General features: G+C 47.8%; 1 protein-coding gene across 1 annotated transcript in view; it reads right to left on the bottom strand.

Annotated features, from left to right (window-relative positions):
- The window catches only part of LOC119445851 (TWiK family of potassium channels protein 7-like), a 97,628-nt gene extending 78,810 nt beyond the window's left edge, over positions 1-18,818 (bottom strand). The window contains exon 1 of the mRNA XM_037710156.2: positions 17,891-18,818. Within this exon, the coding sequence (XP_037566084.1) occupies positions 17,891-18,314 (424 nt within the window). The 5' untranslated portion in view covers positions 18,315-18,818. The remainder of the gene's footprint in view (positions 1-17,890) is intronic.
- Positions 18,819-27,567: the final 8,749 nt, after the last annotated feature.

Here is a 27,567-nt window from a genome sequence, read left to right as displayed (position 1 = left end):
TAATCCAGCACACTGCAATTTAAATTAGAATTATAATTATAAGGTGGCAAAGAATGTCTCAAAAATTAGTAAGTGGCGCGGCCTGACGGTGACATCGTGGTACTTCGGATGTAGTATATGAGATTACTGTACGTAAGTCGGCTGTTATTAAGTACAACACACTTATTGCTTAAAATTGCAGTTCGTATATTATTAGACGCTTGCGCTTTATTCTGTGCGTATTACGAAGTAAGGAAAGTCCACGCTAACAAGCGGCACACGTGGCCCATAATGCATTGCGGCGCATATATGCTGCTGTACGCGCGCGAGTTTGCGAATTAGTAACCAGAGTTATTTGGTCTCCCTGTGAGATACAAAATACCACCGAATAGTTGTACCGTAAGTGGCGCCAGCACTGCACTATGAGGCACACGCGTGACTGCGGCAACACGTTGAACTGCGTATCAAGTGTAAACGCGTTGTTTCGCTTTCGAGAACTTGACTTGGCTTGGTTAAAAAAAACACCCTTGACTGGTTAATGACCAAAGCAGTTGGACAGGAAACCACGAAGACACGTAGCGTTATTGTAGATATAATTTAACACTTCGGAAAACGTGTAGCGCAGGAGCATCGGCTTGATAAACAAAATAATACTTTCTCACAGATATGGCCGCACTTGTCGACTGCCTCCCACCAATGCGGCGTATAATCGCTTTCTCTCTCTCACTTATATCAACTGTTTTCAGCATGCTTCCAGTGAACGACTACAACCTCACTACAGATCGAAAAATTCCGATAAAAAAATTTCCAATGCGTTTTGCGCGTTACCACTTAATGATTAAACACTCTGACCGGTAAGCTTTCAATTGCACTAAATAAAATGTCGCAGTTTCGCCCGAAAGGCGGGGCATCGATTGCGGTAACAAATTAGTAGACAGCTATACGAAGTAAGGATTTTAGTTCTATCGGTCGTATAAACTTGCGAATATTGGCTTACTAACTAAACTAACAAACACGATGGCACGCACGCACAGGTAAACATGAACGCTCGATGACCGCGGAAGCTCGCTGTCAAAACGGTGGAGTGAGGAAGCGCGGCAGCGGATCGAGCGAATTGACCTTCGTGCTCTCTCACTTCAACGCGAAGTAAACGTCGAAAGCACAGCGCATACGAAGTTACCGGCACTCGGCGTGGCGTACTTTGTCCACATCGCAGGTCGTTTTAAAGATGAGGCCCGCGCGGGGCTTTCATTCGCACATACAGCGTACGGCGACTGGCGACGATATTATTGACTTTGGACTTTATACGGAACATCACGACGACAGCGACGACGACGGCGACGGCAGAAATGTGCTTTGAGTGTACATATTATTGCTCTCGAAATAAAATACGAGGCCGTCGCGCGGGAATCGCATGGCCACACCCTTCACGTCTCCCCATCCGGAACACGGACGCGCAATCGACTCTCGAGATCTCTCTTCGGCGATGCACCTTGTGACTTCAGCCTGCCTTCTATATATGGGACACTACCAGACGTCTAATTCGGGACGGCGGTTTCTGCTCGCGTTCTTCCCATGTCACCGTCATTCGTCTCTGCCCTTACGACTTTGGGAAGAGGCATTGTGATGGAGCTAGCGACGTTCGTAATTGCCATTGTTTTTCGAACTTCATAATTGTCAATCTGTTTGTAAGTTGAAGGTTGGCTCTATGGCCTGGCACGTTCGGCACTGACGAGCTTCGCGAGCACGCTTCCGATATATATATATATATATATATATATATATATATATATATATATATATATATTTTGCTTGGGTTGTCACGCGGCATAACTTCAGTACGAAATTGAATATAAGAATGCATGGAGGCCCGTTTCATGTAGACACTGCAACAGTGACTTATAGAATGTGTTGCACATAATCCATCGTTCATATATAGTCTTCAGGTTGGTCGCTTGTCAATTTCACACCTCTCACGAAACTTTCGCGGACTGTCGTCGTTGTCCCAGGGCACGTCCAAAGTAGATGGCGGGCACCCGCTGCAGACGCAAGAGCGTATAGCACTTCGGACACTGGACGTCATCTTCAAACGGTTGACCCCAATAGCAAGTGATGGCCGGTGTTAGGGCTATATTCCGCTACATCATGGTGGAAGCGCAATCTGGGCGCACGCATGCGTCAATACGCGTTAGTTTCTTCATCCTCAGATGGAAATGTGGCAATATATACCTTCAAATGCCGTTGTGCTGCGCGTTCGCCTCGCGACTTGCACGCAACAAAGTGAGCTGCGTATCATAATGCTCTTGGGTGGTCTTTTCCAAGGTGCCGGCGCACGAGATTAGCCCCGGTCTTCTTCTTCTTCTTTCTGGGGTTTTACGTGCCAAAACCAGTTCTTATTATGAGGCACGCCGTAGTGGAGGGCTCCGGATTAATTTTGACCACCTGGGGTTCTTTAACGTGCACTACAACGCAAGCACACGGGCGTTTTTGCATTTCGCCTCCATCGAAGTGCGGCCGCCGCGGCCGGGAGAGATATTAGCCCCGGTCGACCTGACATTGTGCGCTCTCACATTGTGCGCTTGTGTGTCTTATCCTGTTTTCTCATTATACCACACTTGAACTGTGGTATGATGACAAAAGCTGCAACATTCCTTTTCGAGGGTTCCATGCGCCTTGCTTGGAATATACGGTTAGATACGCACGAGAATAGTGTTGGATGCAATGTCCGAACTACGTATATTAATAAAAATGTGTTTTTTCACGTCTGAGTAACATCGGCATGTATTTGACTGACCGTTAGAAGGGGATCGAGTGAATTTTGAATGGAGATGTGACAAGCCTGGGAATATAGCAGCACCAGCTTAACGAGCTTCTTTTCCATGTAGAGAAGTAATTTTTTTTTCTTAGTGACTATTTCTAGGCAGTCGCGCCAATTCTGAAGCACAGATTGCTACTGCGATGTTGTCCGAATGTTCGCGGCCAGTACTGGAAGGCAAGGTGATACATGAGAAACTGGGTGCCATGGATCTGATACACGCCAACGATGCAACCTCTTTAACGTTTCTCCAGCCATGACAAACATCTAAAGTTTTTTTTAATTCTTAGATGTAATTAAATATCGCCGAGACATGCACGTAAATGTAGATAAATGAACGTGCACAAATCTCGTAAAGCGACGTGAAAGTTTGACTAAGCTAGGTCACTTGCCCAATTATAGAGCATATGCAACACAATCACAGCTTCAAGTTGTCTAGCTCTAAACATGCCAAATCGGTCATTTCCCTAGATGTTTACGAACCAAAACATCTTCATGAGTTTGTTCGGTTGCTCTATGCTCGAGTTGTCATGTTTTTAACGTCTTTATTTCTGCATTTAATATGTGAAACCTTGCGGCAGAAGAGGGGTGCTCTATGGGGGTGGGGGAGAGGGACCGGTGCTCTCATCTTCCTCCAGGTGGAGCGGTCCCGAGGTCGGCTCTGCAAAGAGGCGACCAGGCCCTTCCTTTTTCCCTGACAAGGTCTGGTGAAGTCAACTGAACTCTCCGACCGCCTCGGATAGCACGATGTACACCTACAGCTGCAGCGGAAAAAGATTAGCGCAAGTGACCGATCACCCGATCATATAAATTGCGGCATGCGACGCTGTTGTTCCCTAGGACGCCGGAAACGAAAGTGCCAGGCACTCCCTCTTTGAAACGTGAATCATGGGGCACTTTAGATACCAGTGTGCACGGGGACAAGAACACCGTGTACCGCAATTTCTCTGCTCCGGTCATCGGCCACTTGTGCTAATATTTTTTCCGCTGCAGCGGTACATGTAGATGTAGAGCCTAAATGGTAGTGGCACATACCCACTCAGGGGGAGTGGCCAAGAACCGATGAATGCTGTTATGTGTGTGCGCGCGCATCCCTTAATCTTCCTTTCCTTCTCCCTTTCCTGTATTTTCCCTTTTCTGTCCGTTTCCCTCTACCCCAGTGCAGGGTAGCAAACTATAGGGACAACCTGGTCAACCTCCCAACCTTCCCTTCACATTCTCTCTCTCTCTCTCTGTGCGTGCGTGCGTGCGTGCGTGCGTGCGTGCGTGCGTGCGTGCGTGCGTGCGTGCGTGCGTGCGTGCGTGCGTGCGTGCGTGCGTGCGTGTGCGTGTGCGTGTGCGTGTGCGTGTGTGTGTGTGTGTGTGTGTGTGTGTGTGTGTGTGTGTGTGTGTGTGTGTGTGTGTGTGTGTGTGACTAGACTGTCGATGCTTCTACAATCAACAGTGACTTTCTTCTGACTTTATTTCCTCAGCAAAATCCGAGTACTACAGCTCACAACCATCAGTACAACCTGCACTCAGCCCCAACTATATAGCCATGCATTTCAGCTCCACACAAGGTCATACCTATACGCAGAACATTCTGAGCAGGCGCACTGTGCACCTGTCGTCGTGTTCCGCACACGAGGGTTTTCGTGGCGTATATATGCTACGCCAAGGTTGTCTTCTGACGCCCTATACATACACCTCTCCACTAGTAAAAAGAATGAGGAGAAATACACTACCGGCGTTAATGTGCCAAAATATTTATTCTGAGATACTAAGGGTGCCAAAGTCACGATCTGGTTATGAGGCACGCCATAGTGGGATATACTCCGGATTACTTTGACCTCCGTGCGGTTCTTTAACGCGCACTAACAGCCCGCAACTCAAGCGGTCTTTTTTTTTTTTTTTTTTTTTTTGCGAACTCTCCGCCACGATGCAGCCGCCGCTGCCGCCGGGAATCGAACTTGCGACCTCCGCGCCCAGCGTCACAATTTCGTGACCACAAAGCCGATAAGAAAGAAGGGAAGTAGGTGGAAGCGTGATAACGGAAAGGAGGAACGGAGGGAGAGAGGGTGGTGGTAAGTTATATACGGCGGAAGAACCGCGAACCACGCCACAATGTCTTCGAAACAGCTAGAGCGAAATGGGGGCGTTCGCGCGGGAGCACAAACCGTGCGGACCACGCGACGGCGGCAGCGGTGGCGGCAGTTGAGGATCCGCGATTGTTTTCGCCGCGAAACGGAGCAGAGCGCGCGCGGGTGGTTGGGGAGCTAGGGCCGATTCCGTTGTCACCGCGCCGCCTATTTTCGGCGCGCTCTTCCGACACGGTCTGTCGCGAAGAGCGTAGAAAGAAAGAGAGAGAGAAAAGGCAAGACGGGAAAGAGTACGGGCCCGCAGCACTGTGTCACTCGAAAACTTTGCTTTCAAGCTCTACTCCTTGAGTGACGGCCAATGACCCAGCGAAGAAAGCGACACGAAGTATATAGGCGACAAAAGACGAACGTTCTGCTCCGTCATGACCCCCCTCCCGCTGCCCTCTTCCGCCCCAGATGAGCAAAAAGAAGCTGAACGGAGAGGACCGAAAAGAAGCCATTTTGTCCGGAGTGAGATCGTCATTGTGTTCGCGCGGTTTTGTCGCCGCGCTGCGCTTGGAACGAATGAATGGCCGCGCGTTGCATCATTCTTCAATGCGCGGCGTTTTAGCCGCTGCGCGGCGTGGATTTAAACTGCATTAATCACGAAAGAAGGCGGATAGCTCGTGGGAGAAGCACCATGTAACAAATGCATCGGAAGTAATACTTTGCGGCCGACCCTTCCCGTCTATTTTATGCTCACGTATAAAAAAAGAAAGATGCGCTAGACTACTTTCGTATTGTATTGTCTTTTTGCAATAGTGCGCTCTTTTGCTAAGCGACATCAGCCATCACCGCTTCTCTGGACTTTGTTTCGGCTGTACGGTCGTTGGTCGCTTGTGTCCCCAACTGCGACTTGCTGTGAAGACATCGGTGAGGATAATGGACATAGTTTCCAAATGAAAGACTAAATTAAGGTATCCCTTTTCTTGTGAAATGATAAAGCTCGAAGCAGACGTGGGTACGTTCGCAAACAGCTGCGAAACTAAAACAGAGCTCGAGTCGCGTCAGCGAGTTTGCGAAAGATGAAGTAGTGTGAGGCAAACAAGACGGACAGAACTTCTGGGACGAAAGAATAGAGAGCTTTCCGGATTTAAAGTATTACAGGTAGTGGCGCATCCCCGGAAGGGGGGGGGGGGGTCGGTTGTTGACCCCCCCCCCCCCCCCACGTCCAGTCCTGCCAGTCCAACGTGTAGCGTCAGCGCTCTATTCACATTGGGCCTCGTCGATTATCCGCTTCTGACAGTCCCGGACTGTCCGAAACGCTGCATACGCAACGCTCATTGGCTGAAAGCACCCCCTCGGGCAGTCCGGGACACTGTCAGGAACGGATAATCGAAGAGGCCCATAGTCATTACAATTCAGGAGGTGGCTTGAGGTCGAATTTTCCTGAGCAGCAAAAACACTCTATCACTGTCTTGCATTTATTCATTGACTCTTAAATTACTTTGAGTAAAACGCTGAAGAAATAAACATCGTCGTCATCATCCTTGGTGTCATTATTATAATTATTAGGCATTTTATTTGCTGTTGGATTCCTCTGGCTAAAGCAAGGCAAATGCATATTATGCGAAGTGTTTGCTCCCCCCCCCCCCCCCCCTACCACTGGCAGGGATCCTGAGTGCGCTACTGATTACAGAAATGCCGGTAGCGACACCTTGCAAAGTTTTGCTCAACCAAAATGGGCCCGAACGTTTCTGTGTAGTAGGTGCATTAGCCAGCTTCAGCATACAAGCCGTCAGCATACAAGAGAACGCATCCTCACAACGCGGTAAGAGAGCCGCACGGTTTGACTGGACGCAGCGTAAGCTGTACACCCGCCTTCTTATGCACAAACCAGAGCATTTCTGGCTTCAAAACACCGCTAACATCCTGCCTAAGTAAACGTTTGTATAACGGAAACGAACAGCTGTGGGCTACAATCAATGTCTCATTCTACGCGCACATCACACTTTTGAGACCGCTGGTCGGAAACGACCAGTCTTCTCGCACGACACGATGACGCAGAAGCTCCCTTTGCGCTTCTGCGCTGCACGCATTTGCGCCTCCTGGGCCATCGCCAATTTCAACGAACAAAAGCGCCATAGAGAATTCGGGAGATGTGAATACACGAACCAAAGCGCCTGTTTTCTATTCGCTCGTCTGCACTTTTCGTAACGTTTGTGTAACACCGAGTCGTTTAACTAGTTTAAAGCGTTTTAGCAGTCTACCGCTGTATGGCGGGTGCAAGATATATGGGGAGCGAGTGCGGCTGACCGCGTTGAGAGATGTTTGCGGCTACTTTCTTACTCGCGGAGAAAAAAACAGCCGGTATTTGTGGTCGCATAATTCATGCAGCGATAATTTATTCGCGGAGCCCGAAGACACGGCCACTTGGCACAAAACAAGTGGAAGTATACGGCAGTTCGTCAGCGCGAACCTTTGGTGTTTTTTGCACGACACATGGCCCTGATATGCGGGTCGACAGTTCCTGGTGGCACAGCGCAGCCGGTATAGCAGAGGCCGGCAAACTGACTCGTGAGTCGACACCCTCCGACTCACTCAGGCCGACCCACGAGTCTGAGTGACACGGCTCAGTAGAATTTCGGTGAGATTGGGTGGTCCGAGTGATCCCGAAGCAAAAAATGAAAATATATTTTGTGAGTGAGTTTGAGTGAGTTCAGTATATTTTGCCAACCTGAGCCCGTTAGTCAGTCAAATGTCTGACGTTCACCATGTCACAAATGGATCATCCAAATAAAATGATGAAACTGCAGTCAGCCATTGATCATGTGTCTCGGACCGGCAGTGATACTCCGCAACCCATGCGGGATCCTTCGTGATAGAAACAGTACGTCCAGGCTTTTAAACGTCGTCGGTGGACGCTGTCTGATTCGTCCAAATTGTCAAACTTGTCATCTTTCCTGCTCTGATTGGATTGAGTGCCTATACCCGTCTCTCAGTGGTACAAAAACAAACATGGTGAAACTCGACAATATGGCAAAGTGTAGCATAATTCGTAATAGCACCCCTGATCAATTGATTGATTGATTGATTGATTGATTGATTGATTGATTGATTGATTGATTGATTGATTGATTGATTTCAATGTTTCAAGGCAACAAACAAGCTATCGGACAGCTGCCATGCCCGGCGACAGCAGTAACTTAACCATTCTATGCACCTTGCTGGTTCTAGCCCCATCCTGATCTAGAATGAGAAGCAGCAAAACTGCTCAACCGTGCTCTGAAGCACCATTCTGGACATCCTCAAATTCAGTCATATTGTGGAATTCTGTAACGACAGTTTTTTAAGCCCATGAGAGAGGCCGTACGTAGCAGCCCTCTGGGACAATCAGAGCTGACAAGATGGCGAATTCGACAATATGGCGGGAATCGTCAATGTCCAGAATAACACCTCTGGATGAGCAGCGTAGCTGCTCGCTTCCAACCGCATCCACTTGACTGTTTGTGCCATCACGGCCAATTTAAACTTTAAACGCAAGCGCAATTGTGTTTTCTACGTTATGTTGGCAGAGCGCGCAACGTAAGAGAGTCTGATGCGCACCTGTTTGCTGATATACAGTTGTACATATAGAATTTGCACCTGGATTCGCGGGGTCACCATCCTCGTTGGCCATCGGCGACATGCTGTTTCGAAAAACCGATACCACTTTACAAGGAAGCAAGTCTTTTTGTTAAAGTCTGTATCTCGTGTTCAGCGTGCATAATCGTGGTATTGCCATTACACAGATGCACGATACTGGGCAGAGTGTCCGCCATCCCCCTGCATCCGTCGAGCATCTCCGAGTCGTTTGCCTTTACTTTCATTTAATTAAGAGGTCTAACGTCCCGAAACTGCACAACGGGGGTTTTGAAGGACGCCATGGTGAATATATTAATTTTGATCACCTAGGGTTCTTTAAAGTGCACCCATATCCCGGCACTTGAGCATTTTTGCATTCCACCCTCATCGGAATGAGGGCGCCGCGGTCTAGATCAAACCAGCGATGTCGTGGTCAGCAGCACAAAGCCATATAGCACTCGAGACGTTTACCTGTCTATAGATTTGTGAGAGGTATAGAAGTTTCATATGGAAAACCGCTGTAGATGATTTAATTAAATTTGATGAGATTTAAGAAAGTTAACATTTTTGCGGTTGAAGGTCACGAGATTTCTATTCAGACTGTGAAATATTTTACAAAAATTGGAGGACGCTTAAGCTTCGCCTTTAAGAGTGGAAGGCGATAGCGTTATCGGGCTCCGTTCGCATCACATTTTCTTTATGAGTAGGCTTCACTGCAACCCACAATGTGGGAAAGCCAACTTACAAAGACCAAGCTTACACTGATCCCTTTAAAGTCGGCATCACTTTTAAACACAAATGCATTGCTGGGAAGACATTTTTACAGGAGCAATTTAAGCCGTCTTGTATAAAAAGTGAAGGCCCTAGGACCTTTTTTTATATTATTTCATTAATGGCTTGCTGTTGGCCCGAGACGCGCGCGTGTCCAAAATTTAGAAAGGCTCGGTTTTCAACATTCCCCTTAATGTTGCCTAGAACCAAATACAGCGAAACACCATCAGAATTAGAGGACGCTTAAGCTTCGCCTTTAAGGGTGGAACGCGATATATAGCATTCAAAAATCTCTGGCTGTTTATCAGGCTTTTTTCTCGTATATTCAAATTACAATCCGACGTTATCACGTCTGTAGGTTGTGGTTAAGTTGTGCTTTACGATTTCTCTGGTGGATTTTACTTTGAGAAATTCAAATTTTGTTCACTAACGCCTTGCGCCACACGGAGGGCCTGTGTGGTCGGGGTTGTTCGGGATGATGTGGTTCGGCATGATTATTTCCGCCAGACGCCGATGGTGAACGCTGCATGACGCCGGATTTTCTGCGACACGGGGCCCTTATCGCTATTGCGTTAAATATGACGCTGCAATGCGATATATTGTTGTAGCGCTATTAAGAAATTGCAGCATATAAAAAAAGATTCCCGCGGTAATTCTACAAGTCCGTTAATCCTCAATAAACAGACATCTAAATAGCGTAAACCGCTCCTATAGAAGTTCTTAAAGGGGAATAATTCGACAAGCTATTTTGAAAAGTTTGGTACTTTTTTTCTCGTTATTTTTGACAGCCTTTAAAACATAACTGAGGGCTTAGCATCGCAATTACGGTCCTATGTGAGTCTCTGGAAGTTGGTCTGCTTTTAAATGAAGCAGATTTTCCTGAGACTGGTTTACCGTTTGCTTAATGAGATTACGTTATGTTTTACACCTGTATACTGATAAATAAATAGGAGACAAATTCGAGCTCACAGACTTTTTTAAAAAAATCTACATCACGTAGAGTCACGGATGATCCAGATTAGGTATACGCGGCGAGGCAGAGGCGGCAGATGGAGGCATCACAGAAGCCATCGACCCGAAGCCGTCCATCAGTTCTAAGCTTGGCCCCCGGCCAGTCAACGCTTTGAAACTTCGCCGCTCGCGCGGCCGCGCAGCTCATATCAGCTCCCGACTCTACTTCCGGCATCCCAAGCGGTGGAGTGAATGACAGACGGTGTTGGCAGGTTCGCCGGTTAAGCTAAACTCGCCACTTCTGATGGCACGGATAGCGGGGCGAAGTTTAGTTACGGGATATGCACTGGCGCACGCGCTATGTGCGCCTAATGAACAACGGATTATTTAACCGAAGCTTTTTTTTTTTTGCCTCTTCCGCCCACTTTCCCGATCTGGAGATTTTATGCGTTGTTTAGGAAAATATGAAATTTTCTCTTGATCTAGGGGAATTTTGCAGTAATAGCAAAGCACAGCTGCGACGTCTCAAGGACCGATACGTGAAACTGCTGCCGTGAAGGTTTTTCTAATTTCAGTGCACCACAAATTACATTCGCATTATTGTACGAAGTGTGACTCATGATAGTGTTGCAGTACTGCAGCGATTTGAACGCATCGGGTCAAGCAAAAGACAGGGTGTGGATGCCCCGGGCTGGTTAACGAAGCCCCGATATTGCGCTATTGCAATTGTTCTGCTGAATTTCTGTGCACTTTGAATGAAATTTTGATCTGCAGCTGTCAAAACAAACGCATGCCGCAAAACTGAACAAAGCAGTGAGGCAAATCTCGTCGTAAGCGAAAAGATAAATCACTACCGCTGAGCGCGACATGCCGATGCACGCGTATACACTAAAATTCACCTGGAACCGGCCATAGGCAGAGCAACCTTGACAGGGCCTCAGTGGTGACGTGTTTGGACTAGTTTTTGCATGAAGGGGGAAAAATGACCGCGTATCTGCGTGCTTCACTGCAAATGGCATGTAAGCGCGTGAGCGTGGTGGTGCTACACGCTAGAACACGGCGTACGAGAAAAATGTATTCCACATCTTTTACACTGATGTCGTGAAGTGGCACACTGATTTGACACTGTTACATTCAGTAAGGGAGGTCAGGCGCCCATCTTCCGTACATTTTCAGAAAGGTTCCGTGTAAATATTATTTTGCAAGTAAAGTACAAGTTTGTTGACGTGCTCTTCTGTGAATATGACTTCAAGCAAGGCTATGTTCTCAGCCTATATAACAACTTGCACTGCGACATCATATAAGCCTGAGTCCAGGAACATTTTATTTAAATATTTCAAATCGGGCTTAAAAATAAGTTTTAAAGTAAAGTTTGCAGTCTGTTTACAAAACAGAATAATTTATCGTTGCAGAAACCATATTTACAAAGTGAACAACTGCGCCTTGCAAAACATCTAGGGAAACCTAGGGAATTTGTTATCCGAGTTAAGGGGAAATTGGCATCGGAAGCTGACAGTGCTCACTGTTTCTATGTCAATTACCTGAAAAAGAAGCTTATTTGAATTGATCATCTGTTGAAGTTCATCGCAGTTAAATCATGGGGACCATCAGCATGGCGTTATGTTACAACTATACAGAGCGCTTTCCCTCGTATATTTCAGCGACAGTCTCAAACCTTATCGAACACATGCAAGATGAACATCCGTACACCACAGAGCACACAAAGCCTAACGTAATTCGAACATGTCTTGGCCTCCCGCGATGTGCTCCGACAGCTGCACTGCGATTGCTATTGCACGGAGTGAACATGCAACATCTTTCACGGCTACCATCGCACCACTTAGCTTGTTTGCCAGCGCGGAGGCCCCAGCGTTACATTATTCGGTGCTGTGGCCAGTCACCGAGACTCACTATATCATATGGCTTCAGGCCTGCGAAGCGCCCAACATCAGCGTTGTGGTGTCTCAGACAACCTTACGTGTGCCTCGCAGTTCCTGGGATTGCCAAGAAGGCGGACATGTCACTAATAGCCTTGAAGCGGTTGCATCTTTTTTCTCGTAAATGAGTCCAATTTTGGCCGCGCACATATCTATCTACATGGATGGTTCTACCAGTTCCAACAGCTCTACCGGAGCTGTTATTGTCCCATCGAGATCTGTATCTATACAGCTCAAGCTCTCGCGTGCTATCACATCGACAGCTGCAGTACTTACGGCGCTTCAAGGTGCCATCGATCACTTGCTTCAACCTCCGCCTAATCGATGGGCAATGCTACAGTTTTCCTTACGTCATGGCTCGCTTGACCAGATGGTATATGAATTAGACATGGCATGCTCCCCACCAAGCTTTCGAGAACAGTCATGGCCTCTGCGCACTAGTCTTAGCCGCTTAGACGACAGACCACTCACGGAAATTAAGATCCTCGGACCTTGGCCGCAGACTTGTATAGTATGTACACGGCTACCGAAGCGCTAATGTGCTGCTTGAGTACAACCGGGTGAGACGAGTGCTTGTGCCGTGAGTGAACAGTCATCTGTGCGTAAGCACAAAATTAATCTCCTTCTCTCCTTCTTATCTTTCTTTACCCTTCTCCACGTGTATATAGGGTAGCCTTTCCTTTTTTATCTCTCTCTATCTCTATCTTTGGCATACATAACTGTTGTTCGTAAGATAAGAAAAAAGCAAAAAAAAAGAAATAAAAGGTAGAAGGCGATTCAACCTCTAGTTGCAGTTGATGAAATACAATGTCTTCCGGATCGAGTAGGAGTGAGAATGGGGTGTATGAACCGTATCATTTATTGTTAGAGCTGGAGCAACAACGTTTTATCGACGTCAACTAGAGGTTGAATCACCTTCTAAATTTTTGTCATCAGTTATCATTATCATCGTCATCATAATGATCATCATCCTCATAATAATAATAATAATAATAATAATAATAATAATAATAATAATAATAATAATAATAATAATAATAATCGCCATCATCGCAATCATAATCATCATCATTATAGTGATGATCAGCGCGGCTCTCAGAATAAATTATGTGGTTCATCATCGTCACCATAAGTCAAATCATAGGTCCTGTCACATTTTTAGTATGGTCACTCTGTCCCTCTTTTACTCTTTCTATTCCCCCTTTCCCTCAGCATTAGTGCAGGGTAGCAAACCGGACGCTCGTCTGGATTGACCTCCTTTGCGTTTCCCTCCATGCTTTCTCTCTCTCTCTCTCTCTCTCTCTCTCTATATCTATATATATATATCTATATATATATCTATCTATCTATATATATATATATATGTCATTCTCTCAGACTGCACTACATTCGAGACTGGACCACGAAAGAGGCTAGAAGCAGGTTAGCAACAGAGATACCCGATACGCAAATGTGGCGGTAACTCGTCAAGAAAGACATTGTTTTCAAAAAACGACCAAGAAAGAAGAGAGACGACGACAGTTTGCGCCCGTGTAGATTTTCTTTCGTCAATTGTGGCTTTCGCGCTGCAGTTCCCAACTATACGAACCAACCGGGATTTTTTTTCTCTCTTTTTTTTCCGTACTGCTTATTGTATTTAGCTAAACGTTTTGCTCGTGGCCGGCGAAAGGGCGTGTACGAGCACGACGATCGACAAATGCAAACAGTGGATAGGTCGTTTTAATCAGCAAGGCCGACCGGGTCACTGCGGAACGAAAATCTTTTAGGCAAGGGAGGTTGGTTAAAGAGACAAAACAAAAAAGAGGGAGAGGAGAAAAACTATCAACAAAAGGGCCTCTCGTCGTTCAAGTCTGCGGGAACGGTTAGTGCAGCGAAAAGCAAAAATTATTTCAACCGAACAAAATGAAAGCACATACGTACACGCAAGTTTCTGAATTGCAATTCGCTCGCGTGGAAAACTTTGTATATCAGGAGACGCACCTCCAGCGTCCTCGCGCCTACACTTTCGTCATAGCAAAATACTTCTAGGACCGTTAAAGAAAAAAGAAAAAATCACCGCCAATTCACTCCGGTGAAGCTGGTTGGTCAGCAAAGCTGTACATATGTTGCGCCTAATGTAGAGCAACTTGTCAAACACCGATCCCATGATGTGCGCCCGTTATGTCCATTGCTCTTCAAAGTGATATACGAGACAAGCCCACGTTTTATTGCAGTTTACAAAAACCTTTATTTTATTTGTTACTTTGAAATGACTGCTATAACTGCTTTGTGGACACAATGATACACACTGATGTTTTCCGTTCTTATGTGAGAAATGTTTTTGGCCAAAGTTAAATCGATGCATGACCCGTGTACGGTAGTTGGTTTACTCCGATCGCTGAAGTAACCACGAGGCCAAGGCCTTTCACGAAGTGGGTGAACCACTGCTTTGTTTCCGGTTTTGAGATGTCTACGTTAAAGTCTTCGACAATGACCACCGGCGAGGGATTGGCGGCAACGTAGGTTGATCCACGCGCAAGTGCGCGCGCATCGTCATCAATCATGTGGTTTGACAGCTTTCTTTAGTTTGTGTGTTTCGTATTGAAACGAAAGTTGCGCTGTATGTTCGCTTCACGGCTCTTCCTTACGGGGGTATGAGCCATTGCTCCTGGGCCTGCACTGCCACCGGGATCGGCCCACCTGGGTTTTCTGTCGACGTGACGGATGCGAAACAATCCCGGGATCCTAGCCATATAGACAGCCTCGCTATTAAAAAAACTATTTCTGCACTCATACAGGCTTTAAAACATCGCCATGCCCTGCATTGCGCAAAGGGATGGAGACACGTCCGCTTTAAGACCCCTTCAGTCACCAATTGATTATGTCTGTTCTCTATTCAAGTAAATTGTCAAGTATTCAATAATTCTGTCTAATGTATAGTTCTAGCACATTTCTTGAACATTCAGCATCGCTAAATACATATGATCAAAACAGATCTTTCAGAGAGATGTTTCATGCACAGTATGGACACCAAGCCTGAACTATCACAAGTACTTGATGCCCGGGTAACAATTTCGAATTCTTTCCTCACGTCACGGCGCTTGGTAAGCAACGGAGCACTTGAAAATTGGTCTGTCGCAAATCATTACTCTCAAGAACAAAAAAAAGGTGAGAAGCCGTTGCAAGACGACTTGCTCGCTTCCCGGTAAACAGGCAAACGTACGTAATGTCCTCGTGAGACTCCTTGTATATACTACAGCGCACGTTACGTTCAGTCATTTTCAAAATTACCTCAAAAGCGATTACGAGAAATAGTGATCCCAAATATAAATTTGGATGTACGTGCAACTGCATAGAATTGGTTTCATCATATTCTTGCCGTGAGCTTTCTGAAAAGTATCACTAATTTTCTCTATAGACTGCCGCGCCGTCACAAACGACAATAAAAACAGCTGTGAAGTACATTTCGAATATCGCGAGTTAATACGAAACTTCAGGACGTATAGCATCAACATGCCAACCTGCTAAGCAATGTTACACCGCGATATCTCCTGCGTTTCAGTCAGTGTTGAGGTTGGGCTGATTGGTATATCATGAATGCTTTTTCGTGTATAGCGCAAAAGTATAGTACATGGGCGCAGAGGAAAAAACAAGACAGGCATACAACGCTATAACTTCAAAGTTAGCGCTGTGTATATATAGTGTTCCCCATCTGCGTCCAGTCCATGTACTGGTTGCGCTATACATCTAAACGCCTTCATTTATCATAGCAAACATGAGGGGAACGTTACCTTCTCCATGTGCTTGGGGATGCTGCTGCCTTCAGCATCTTTAACTGTGGCATTTCACTAAAGAAATGAGTTTATCACCTTCTTAACACGCAAGTCGGTAACAAGAACCGCGACTTAGAAAGTGCTGCCAACGAGTGGAAGGAGGAGATACTTTGGAACCCTTTCTCTAACACACTTAGCGTAAGTAAGTAACCTTTGTAGCGCAGTGCGTCCTATCAGAAGTGTTTCAAGATGCGAGCAACGTGCATTAAACCTCATTATTTAAAATACCTCATCCTACATTGAGACGCTATTTCAGCGAGTACGATTGCACAAGCAGAGCCTGCAGAATTAAAAGGGCTTGTGTAGGCCTAAATCTACTGGTGGTTAGGAAAGAGATAAAATAAAGAGAGAAATAGGGCAGGAATGTTGACAAGAAAAGCGTCTGGCTCGCTGCCCTACTCTGGGAGAGGGTAACAGGGGAATAGAAGGAAGGCAGAGAGGAATGCAGCGAATGTATGCACGTGCACGGACAGCACCGCGCTGTCATGGGCGCTCACACAAGTCAGTCGTCTTCGAAGAGCTCAAAAGTGTCTTCACTGCCTACTGAGCCAGTGATCGGTGGGGACGGTGTTCCAGTAGAGGACACTCAGTGGACTATGATCTAGTCGCCAGAATGCATTGGACATTGATTATCTTCGTGAGCTAAATCGAGGGCAGTGGCACAAAAGGAAGGCCCAATGGATAAAGACGACAAAAGAACACAAGTTTAATCACTCGTTCTGTGTTCTTTTGTAGTCTTTGGCCTTTAACACTTTCCTGACCATGAATCCACATGCACCATGATACACACAAACTCGCCAAGTTCGACATTTTCCCTAAAGCTATCTTCTGTTCCGAAAGAGCAGACGCCCTCTTCTCGCGCACTTAGCGTCTCCGTCTCTAGTAGACAAATGGATGTCTGGAGTTCTTCTTCATGCCAAGAGAACGCGTGTGATGACTCAGCTCGCGCTGCGTTGAACACGAGCTCCGCGTGGACAGGCTTGGCGCTGTTTACAAAGCAAGCGCGCTCATTACGGAAGCCGCGAGCACGTGTTCGCTGGGGGTGCGTGCCAATTTGATTCGGCAGACGAGTGCAGCGCGGACCGAGAGCATGCAGTGTAAACAAGGAACACCGCTGTACTAGCTTTTACTTCTCGCGAGTGGCAACTGGGCCACGTGCTTTATGGTTCCGTATTGACGGGCCCTGACTTATAGTGGCATATGCGATTGCAAAATATAGAGAGAAAGAAAGAAGAGACAAGATAGAATATTCTTTTTCTTTTTGATGCATAGAGGGAGAGCGGTGAGTGCCTTCGCAGTTTAGTTGTCGCGCCAGAGTTTGTTTCCTAAGCCGATTAGCGATGCTAAGAGTAGGCCGCTATCGGATAATATTGAAGCTGTTGACGGTCAAGAATGCGAGGAAGAAGTGCTTGACTGATAAGGCAAAGTAAAAGGCACTGATCGTAAACAGAGACCTGATAAAAAATCAAGCAACACATCTCCAAGGAGTTGTAAAAAAAGAAGGCTTTCTTTCTTCTTCTTTTTTTCATACGGCAGAGTGTGCATGTGCAGGACAGTACCATCTATAGTACGGCGGGGGTGTATGCGTTTATTATGCGCATCAATGTTCTCCGCGATCGTTTTATTTTACCATCTCTTTGCGCCCCTTTCATACTGCCGCGGCACAGAGTAGCAGGTTAGAGTGTGCTAGTTCAAGCCAAACTGTGCCTTTCCTGTCAATGTCAATTGTCGATGTCAATTTCTTCCCTTGCCGTTCGTCGCTCTTACAAAGTACTTCATGCGGCGAAGCTGACGACGAGCAATAGAGCGCGCCATTACCATAACAGAGCGTGCACGACCATTATTGACGAACAGAGGAACGAAAAGCTCGGAAGAAAACCGAAAGCATACTGGATGGCAATGGAAAAGGAAAAAGCTGCGTGTCAGGCAGAGGACGTCGCCTACCGATGGTGGTGATGACGGTGATGCTGTAGAGGAGCGAGCCGGAGAAGGACCACTGGAGCGCCTCTTCCTGGACGTCCTTGCCGTCGTAGCCGTCGTTGCGGACGGCGAGAACCACCTCGTCCTCGAACTCCTTGAGCTTGGCGCCCACCTCGTGCATCCACTGCTCGTCGTGGAGCACGTTCAGCCGCTCGGTGACGGCCCACATGTCGCGCAGGTAGCGGCGGCGCAGCTGCGACACGCGCTGTCGCTGGTGCACCTCCTTGTCGGCCTCGATGGCCCGGAAGATGAGCGCGCCCACGATGGCGTACGCGACCACCAGCAGGCACAGGCCCACCTGGGACACCAGGTGCGTCAGGAAGATGCGAGCGCAGCGCCGGACGCGCGCCAGCCGCGAGGGAGGCGTCGGCGATGCCTCCGCCGGCATCGTCGCCGTCGTCGTCCTCTAAAACGCACACAGCCTTCACGCGTCACAACACTGTCGCCGTGTTTTCTCGCAGTCAACGCCCGAGGCTTCCGGTCGTGATTCGAAGTCCCAGAATGCACATTGCGCTAACTTAATAAGCGACGACACAGTAGACACAGTCTTCTCTCGAACTGGCCAACAGGCCACTGTGACTCGCAGTCGTCGAGTGGTCTTCGCGCTAAGTCAAAGACGGGAACCACAGTCACCCTCCCCCAAAATCGGCCAAGCCAGTCATCCACAGACCCTTCGAACGGATGAAGCACGCCACCGTAACTCGCAGTGCGCCTAACACACTTCAAATTGTGCCGAAGAGGCGGAATGGGCGCAGTCGGTCCCCCGAATTAGCTAATCGACCAACGAGTACACAAACCCCCAAGTGGGCCGAGTTCCACAGTGGGCCACACGCAGCACTGTTCGTCGAGCGGACACCGGTTCGGTGCGAGTATAGTCTGGCCGCGACACCCTCCGAAGAGCGCGGCGAACGCACGTGTTCTGAGCCGGGGTGCGAGCGAGGAGCCAGTTTGGCCGGTTTGGCCACCGCGCCACGCGTGCGCCCTCCGAGTCCGGACCTCGCGATGCGAGCGCCGCGCGTCGCCTTGGAGTTCGCGCCGTGCCAGCGGTGGCATGAGGCGCACGTACGCCTTCCGGGTCGCCCCACGAATTGTTTGCTCTGTCTGGCTCCAATGGCACGCGCGCGATCAAAGTTTGTTCGAGCGGCGCAATTATTCGTACCTAATGAATGCATACAGTGTTTGAAAAAGTGCAGTAATGCGCTGAGGTACATGTGCTTGTTCGTATTCGTATTAAAGGAAATACATTTTTCCAAGCACTTTCGCTTTTTGAACGTTTTATGCACTATAAACGTGAGTGAAAAACTGGGACACCATTCAGCGGATTGATTTATTTTTCGGTGCCCTGGAATAATTTTAATACTTGGTATTTGGGAGAAGTTGGCGCCTTTAAGCAGCGCCGGCAATTTCTTTCCACGCAGAATGGGTGCATACTAAAAATAATAATATAGTTATATATTATAATTATTGTATTTGTTTTGAAACGTATATACACTTGACAAGGAAAGGGAAAGCGAGGAGCAGGCTGGCAACTGCCACCGGAAGGGGAAGAACGTCTGCCTACTCTTCAGAAAGGAGGAGACAGAAATAAATAGGAGACAAACATTCGTCGAGTGTCGAACACCGCAGGCCAAGGAGATGATAGTCCCACACTATTGACCGTGCGCTGCGCAATGAAAGCGGGACACTCCAATATCAGATGCTGAGGTGTCTCGCAGCAACCGCAAGACGTACACGATGGACTTAAAAGGCGAGCTCTAAAAATTCTACATATTCCCAAAAAGCACACAGCTACTTCTTTTAGCATGTCGTATATCGCCAAGGCTGAAGAAAAATACCCATGCCAAGGATGTGGTGATGGCTTGTACTGATGACAATGGAATGATATCTCCTTTGTGGCATTCAATTACTTATTTTTTTCGGGGCACTGCATTTAGCGCAACAGCATAAACAGTATGCTCTGCAAGACGTCTGCTCAGTATCTCTCAAGGAAACGAAACAGCAAAGTTTCTAGAAGAAAACGTCAGCACCCAAGTACGACGCCACAAATGGTTATTAAGGTGACTTTTCACTCTTCTGTTATTTGTGCTTTCGCCACACAACTCCACCTTTCTGATGCACATATTTGGCCAATGCAAACCAAAAATAAACAAAAAAACGCATACTTGTCAGTCGTGAAAACGTTCGTTCGCGTCCTTTTTTTTTTCTGCTTTCTGATCACGTTATCCAACGAGGCAACCTGGAACAGCGCAGGGAATACTTTTTGCGAAGTCTATACCAGTTGTGTGAGTGACGTTGGTCGCCATCGCGTCGGGTACGCGTTATAGAACTAAAAGTATTTCATGGGAAATAGCTTTCTTTCTATCTTCAAAAAGAAAATTGCAGGTCCCATGGAAATCGGTTTAAGCGAAGCTTTCGTTCGTGCCGGCGAAGAACGTAGCTCTTGTTTAACAACCATCTGCAAGTACTGAGCACCGACCAAGTTGAAGACATTTTGAACGGGTGAAGCATTTTGTCGGGCATATAGCTCGACATAATGTTGTGGGGCTCGAACATGCGGATCCCACGCCTGACCACGAAGGAATGAAGACGATAGAATGACGAAGACTATTTGACGATGACGGTGTAACGACGACGTCATGAAGGCAACTATACGGCAACGACTATATGACGACGATTGCTTGACGGCGAGTTTTCGTTCTAGAAAGGTATGTTCTCCGAATTAAAACCGGCCTTAATTCTAAGCAAGGTATACAGTACTTGGACATGTAGGTTGACATTCACTGTGCTTGCAGTACATGTGATGCGAAGCACTGAAGCACGGGGATAGCGTATATCTGCAAATTATTTGCATGGTAATAAAAAGCATAAGTATATAGCCGCGACGGATGTAGACCGCACTGGATCGACGACTCTTTAAATTTCTTAAGTACCGTCCGTGAATAGGTAACACTCTGTATAGGGACCATCATAGCGGGATACGAGCGTTTCGGAGAGACCGATAGGGCACGACTGGAGACCACGTTTACCCGAGGGAACTGGAGACTAACAGACGTCTCTAAAAATTAATTAAACTCGGGGTTTCTTACGTGCCAAAACCACGATATGACCTTGAGGCACGTTGTAAGGGGGGATTCCGGATTAGTTGTGATAAACCTGGGGTTATTAATAACGTGCACCCAATGCACAGTACACGGGTAGAGTATTCTTGCATTTCGCCCCCGCCGAAATGCGGCCCCCGCGGCCGGGATCCGATCACGCGCGTTCGGGCTTAGTAGCGCGACGTCAACCTCACTACGCCAACACGACGGGCGACAGACGTCCCTGTGACGGCGATCATGCACAGGGATTTTATTGCGATAGCATTTATATCGACACTCCAGGCGGATTTCTGGCGTCCGTCGTCGTCGTTGCCGTGAGGTTCCGTATAGAGTCCAACGGCGATGAAATCGTCGCCCCGCGCCGTATGCTGTATGTGTCGCAGAAAATCCGGCATCGGCAACCGGCGTGTGATCGCGGGTATCGGAGAAAATCCAACCACATCGACCGCGCAGGCCCACCACGTGGTGCAAGAATTTTGTGAACAAAAATTGCATGAATTTCTCACAGTGAAATCTGTCAGAAAAATGGTAAAGTAATACTTTACCATTCGGCGTCGGATTCGTCGTCGGATTGTTTACCAATCGGCATCGGATTGTAATTTGAATAGTACGAGAAAACCTAATTCTTCTACGAGGAAACTCAAACACAAACCCGTTTTCCGGCATTTCTACCAGACCTGCGCGCGTCGGGGCAATGGATGGATGAATGTAAAACTTTAATGAACGTCCTGAGGTACGCGACTCAGCGCGCAGCGGGCCGCTCCCACGTTGGGACAGTCAGTCCATGCCCGACCGCCGCATCGTGGGCCCTCTGGACAGCCCATAGTTGCGCCCCGGCATCGGGGCTCTTAATAGCGAAGAGCCACTTGTCCTCATTTATTTGTTCCGTGCCTCGTAACGAGGGGCAACGCCAGAGCATATGGTCTAAGCTAGCGAAGTCATTGCAGTGCCTGCAAGAACTACTGGCATAAGTGTCGGGATAAAGCTTGTGTAATAAAGCCGGGCTGGGATACGAGCCTGTTTGCAATAATCTGAGGGTCAATGCATGCGTTCTATTTAACTTCTTGTGAGGAAGCGGAAAATCTCTCCTGCCATAATAAAAGTGCTGCGTAATTTCGTTATATGTGGTTGGTTGGTCTCTGTTCTCCGCCACTGCGGGCCGGCTGGGGACTGGGAGTTCCCCATTGTCGCGGAAAGCGAGACCTCGCGCCTTGGAGTGGGCCAGCTCGTTGAGGTTTGTGGGGCCTCCCATGATGGATCCCATGTGAGCGGGGAACCACGTGAGAGTGTGGGTGGCAATGCTTTTACCGCCTAGGATGCGACAGGCTTCTTTACACACTGCGCCAACGCTGAAGGCGCGGATGGCTGCCCTGGAGTCGCTGAAGATGTTGGCATGTTTCTCGTCCAGGAGGGCCAATGCAATGGCCACTTGCTCGGCCGCACATGACGACGTGCTTCGTACCGAAGCTGCGTTAACGGTCGAACCCTTGTGGTTGATGGACACTACTGCGAAATTTTTGCTGTTGCCATATTGGGCCGCGTCAACGAAGCAGCTGCCGCCAGGGAGTTCTGTCACCCGGCGTAGGAGCGCCACGGCCCTGGCCTTCCTTCTTTCCACGTTGCGCTGGGGATGCATATTGCGCGGGGCGGGGGATATGATGATGTGGTCTTTCTGCTCTTTCGGAAGGCCCTGGTAGGAGTCTTTGACTTTAGCCGCGGGGACGCCCATCTCTGTTAGGAGTCGTCTGCCCGCCGTGGTGCCGGATAGTCTGAGAATCTGTGCCCTTTCTTGTGCTTCTGCAATTTCTTCTAGTGTATTATGAATACCCAACTGCAGAAGTCGGTCGGTGCGTGTGTAGTTTGGTAGTCCGAGCGCGCTCTTAATCCCCCTCCTTATCATGGCATTTAGTTTCTCTCGCTCGGCCCTCTTCCAGACGTGCATGGCCGCTACGTACGTGAAATGGCATAACAAGAAAGCGTGGACTAGCCTTATCAGATTCTCTTCACTCAGGCCTCTCCTTCTGTTAGCTACTCGCTTGATTAGACCGATGACGCTATCCGTCTTCTTTGCTAGTTTGTGAATGGTAATGCTATTTGTGCCCGCCCCTTCAAGTGTCATTCCCAAGATTCTAATTGACGCGACTTTGGGAATCGGATCTCCGCTCTTGATGTAGAGATTAATGTCGATTTCGGTGGGGGGTTTCCAGTTCTAGAGGGGCTGTAGAGAAGGAGTTCCGATTTCTTTGGGGAGCACCGGAGTCCCGTGTCCGTTAGAAAGCGCTCTGTAGTGTCGACAGCTTCCTGGAGAGCGGCTTCGACTTGTCCGTCACTGCCTCCCGCGCACCAGACAGTGATGTCGTCCGCGTAGATCGTGTGACCGATGCCCTGGATCTTGCCTAAGTATCTCGAGAGGTCGACCATTGCGATGTTGAAGAGGAGCGGTGAGATGACTGACCCCTGGGGGGTGCCTCTTCCACTCAGCTCCATTTTCTCTGATTCCAAATCTCCAGCCTTGAGGATGGCGCATCGTTTGCTCAAGAAAGACTTGACGAAGGCATGGAAGGAGGAGCCCAGGTCGAGTTTGGAGATGGCGTCGAGAACGAACTCGTGACGGATGTTATCAAAGGCCTTCTCCAGGTCCAAACCAAGGATGGCTCTCGTGTCCCGAGTGCAGCGTTCCAGGATTTGGACCTTGATAAGCTTCATGGCGTCCTGGGTGGAGAGGCCTGGCCTGAAACCTATCATGTTGTGAGGGAAAAGGTCGTTCGTCTCAATATACTCGGCAATTCTGTTATGGATGGCGTGTTCGGCCACCTTCCCTACACATGACGTCAGTGAGATGGGGCGGAGGTTGTCCAAGCTCGGCGGTTTACCGGGCTTTGGGATGAGTATGACCTTCGCCACTTTCCATTGTTCCGGTACAATTCCCTCCTCCCAAATGCGATTTGTCTCATTTGTGAGAAACTCGACTGATTCGTCCTCTAGGTTTCTGAGAGCCTTGTTGTTAATGTGATCAGGGCCGGGTGCCGACCTACCATTGAGGTCATGTAGGGCAATAGCTAACAATTAATAAAATAATAAAAAAGGTGCTATACTCGCCGACAACTTTCTGTGGCAGTGAAGGGAAAGCTACGGGCGCGTGGCTGCTGCACATGTGTTACCACGCCAAGTAGTCCGGCAGCGTTTGACAGTGCTTTTGGTTGCTCGGAACAGACGCTGAATCAACGCAGGTTCCAGGTGCGATGGTTTCGCGTTTATGAGTAAACTTTTACACTGCGTGGTGTGTTCTGTTTTATTTAACTGTTCCTAATAAGGTGTTTACGTTTCCTCTTCCCCAGCCTAAACCAACGTGGATTAAAACGCGGGACTCTTTTCAGAAGCGCTCTCACTTGTGCGCGCTTTGCCTCCGTAGCTTTCCCTTCATTGCAACAGAAAGTTGTCCGCGAGTATAGGGCCTTCACATTTTAATATAAGACCACTTTATTTTCCCTGGAAAAACGTCTTTCCAGCAATGCATTTCTGTTTAAAAAGTGAAGCCGACTTTAAGGGGATCGGTGTAATTTTGGTCTTTGTAAGCTAGCTTTCCCACGTTCAGTGTTGCAGTGAATGAAGCCTACTTGCCGTATGCGAACGATGCGATGCGAACGGGTCCCGATAACGCTATCGCGTTCTACTCTTAAAGGCGAAGCTTAAGCGTCTACCAATCTTTGTTATTAACGAGCAGCCTTAATTTTCTGCGGCGTAATGGGTGTGCATTGGGTCATGTGTGTGTCCAGTTTTGTGTGATATATTTTAGCTGATGTTGACAGGTGCACTAGAACATGCTTTTAATGGGGGTCATGTTTTAAAGATTTTTAGGCAGGTCGAGGACTTTTTAATTATTTTAAACAAGCAGGGTGACTTTACTTCTCCTGGAATGATCTCAAATGTTTTGAATCAAGCAGGGCAGGGTTTGATTTTTACACGCGAAATGTCTGGCGCAAAAGGCTTGCCGTTCCTGTACCTTCTTTTGACGTTTTATGGAAACCACGTATACGCTGGGCTTATCTACCACGTGCAAATAAAGGCCTCTATTGTTTTGACTCCGCTCATTCGAAAGTTGTCAAAAGGGGCATTGCATCTCACTGCTTGGAATCTGCGCTCCGGAAATCGCGCCCGCGTCAGATGCAGTTTAGTTTTGACAATAAAGTTGGCCGTCTTTTGGGAGCGGGCTTCCCTAAGTCTGTTGTAGTTGCCGTGGCTAAATCTCTCCTGCAGAAGGTGAAAAACAGAGCTGGAAGGGAAAGGGTTGAACCCGGGCGACCGACGGCGAGACCTTTGGTTATGAGTTATATGCACGATATCTCACACAACTTTGCGAAGGTCCCGAACAGTCATCATATACCTGTGGTGTTCTCGGCTCGTAACAAGTTGTCCAAACTCTGTCCTCGGACTTGCGATGACAGAAAACGACGGTGCCAAACGAGGCATGAATGCACCTTCGTTAAATGCTCGTCTAGGGTTTTATATTCTATTCCAATGACGTGTGGAAAGGTCTACATCGGCCAGATCAAACTATGTGTAAACGACCGACTCTGGGAGCATGCTCTAAAAGCTAGGAAGAAAGACGTTAAGTTTGAGCACTTGGTTGCCCATATTACGCGGTGCGTATGCGAGGCGCGGTTTTGTGAGACAAGAATCATATATGCAGATCTGCAAGTATAACACGGCTCATTTGGCTTTGGAAGCCTTCGGCATTACCAAGCATTCAACTATGTGTATAAGTGAGGCGTCTACTGTTTTGCACGAGGCCGAGCTTGATCTTCTGAGGGATGGCTTCTGACACGCGCGATACTTCCTGCTGATGTGGCTTCACGGTTTCGCTTGATGAAGTGGCGTGACGCATGCGCACGAAAGAACCTACAAATCGTTAGGGTGTTGACAGGAATAAACAGTTGGTAGTAGCGCTTGTCCTCGTGTGTTCCATGTGGGGTGTGTAACTTATTCGCGCTTAGAGTTTTCCAGCCAACATATGTCAAACCGGAGTACAATCAACCTCTCTATATGGCTTTCATAGATTATGAAAAAGCATTTGATTCAGTAGAGATACCAGCAGTCATCGAGGCATTGCGTAATCAAGGAGTACAGGAGGCATACGTGAATATCTTAGGCAAATATCTACAAAGATTGCACAGCAACTTTGGTTCTCCACAAGAAAAGTAGAAAGACACCTATCAAGAAAGGGGTCAGACAAGAAGACACAATCTCTCCAATGTTATTCACTGCATGCTTAGAAGAAGTATTAAAGCTCTTAGACTGGGAAGGCTTAGGAGTGAGGATCAATGGCGAATATCGCAGCAACCTTCGGTTTGCAGATGACATTGTTCTGTTCAGCAACACTGGGGACGAATTAGAACATTTGAGGACCTTAACCGAGAAAGTGTAAGAGTGGGGCTGAGGATTAATATGCAGAAAACAAAGGTAATGTTCAATAGCCTCGCAAGGGAACAAGAATTTAGGATCGCCAGTCAGGCTCTAGAGTCTGTAAATGAGTACGTTTATCTAGGCCAATTACTCACAGGGGACCCTGATCATGAGAAATAAATTTACAGAAGAATAAAATTGGGCTGGAGTGCATACGGCAGGCATGGCCAAATCATGAATGGGAGCTTACCACTGTCATTGAAAAGAAAAGTGTACAATCGTTGCATTCTACCGGTGCTAACATATGGGGCAGAAAATTGGAGGTTAACAAAGAAGCTCGAGAACAATTTAAGGACCACACAAAGAGCGATGGAACGGAAAATGTTAGGTCAGAGAACAAACGGGATAGCCGATATTCTAGTTGACATTAAGCGGAAGAAGAGCTGGGCAGGTCATGTAATGCGTAGGATGGATAACCGGTGGACGATTAGAGTCACAGAATGTATACCAAGAGAAAGATATACCTAACGGCGGCGGCGGCGTCGGCGGCGCCGCCGCCGTCGTTATATGATGATGATGTCAGACCAACTAGCCCAACATTTAGCCCTTCTGATGACAGGTAAGCTAACGTCATTTGTGAGAGGCGACGGCATAAGAATACCGCGACACGAAAGGAAAAAGCCCTTTCCTTCGTGAAGTGCGAAAGTGCGGAATCTTTAGCGAACGAACACGTGTGTCGATTGGTCGGTGTTGTTTGCGCATTTCCCTCACCCAAAGAACTGCGGACTCGAAGGCTTTTTCCTTTTCCTTTTCCTCGAAGGCTGTTTACTTTTCTCTTTTTCTGGTATTTTCCCTGTAAATATATAAAAAATCATCAGCCCTTCCCCTGTCGAAAAAATGAGGGTAAGCGAAGCTTGTCATGTGTTACCCTTCGTCAGGGTAGCGTTCGGAAACCGTGGCTTCGGGATTCTCTGATGGTCGCTGACGGCGAGCCTCGGCTAGGGAAGCCCTTACGCTAGAATCGGCACGTCGACGACGAGCCCTTTCCCGAGCGAGTTCACGCCGGCATTCATCAAACGCAGCTTGCTCCTTTCCAGAGCGCACCACGCGTGGCCTTCCCATCTGTTCGCCGAAACTGAT

Source organism: Dermacentor silvarum, chromosome 3, assembly GCF_013339745.2.
Source record: "Dermacentor silvarum isolate Dsil-2018 chromosome 3, BIME_Dsil_1.4, whole genome shotgun sequence".
In the NCBI taxonomy this organism is placed as follows: Eukaryota; Metazoa; Arthropoda; class Arachnida; order Ixodida; family Ixodidae; genus Dermacentor; species Dermacentor silvarum.
This window is presented reverse-complemented; position numbering and strand designations above follow the sequence as displayed.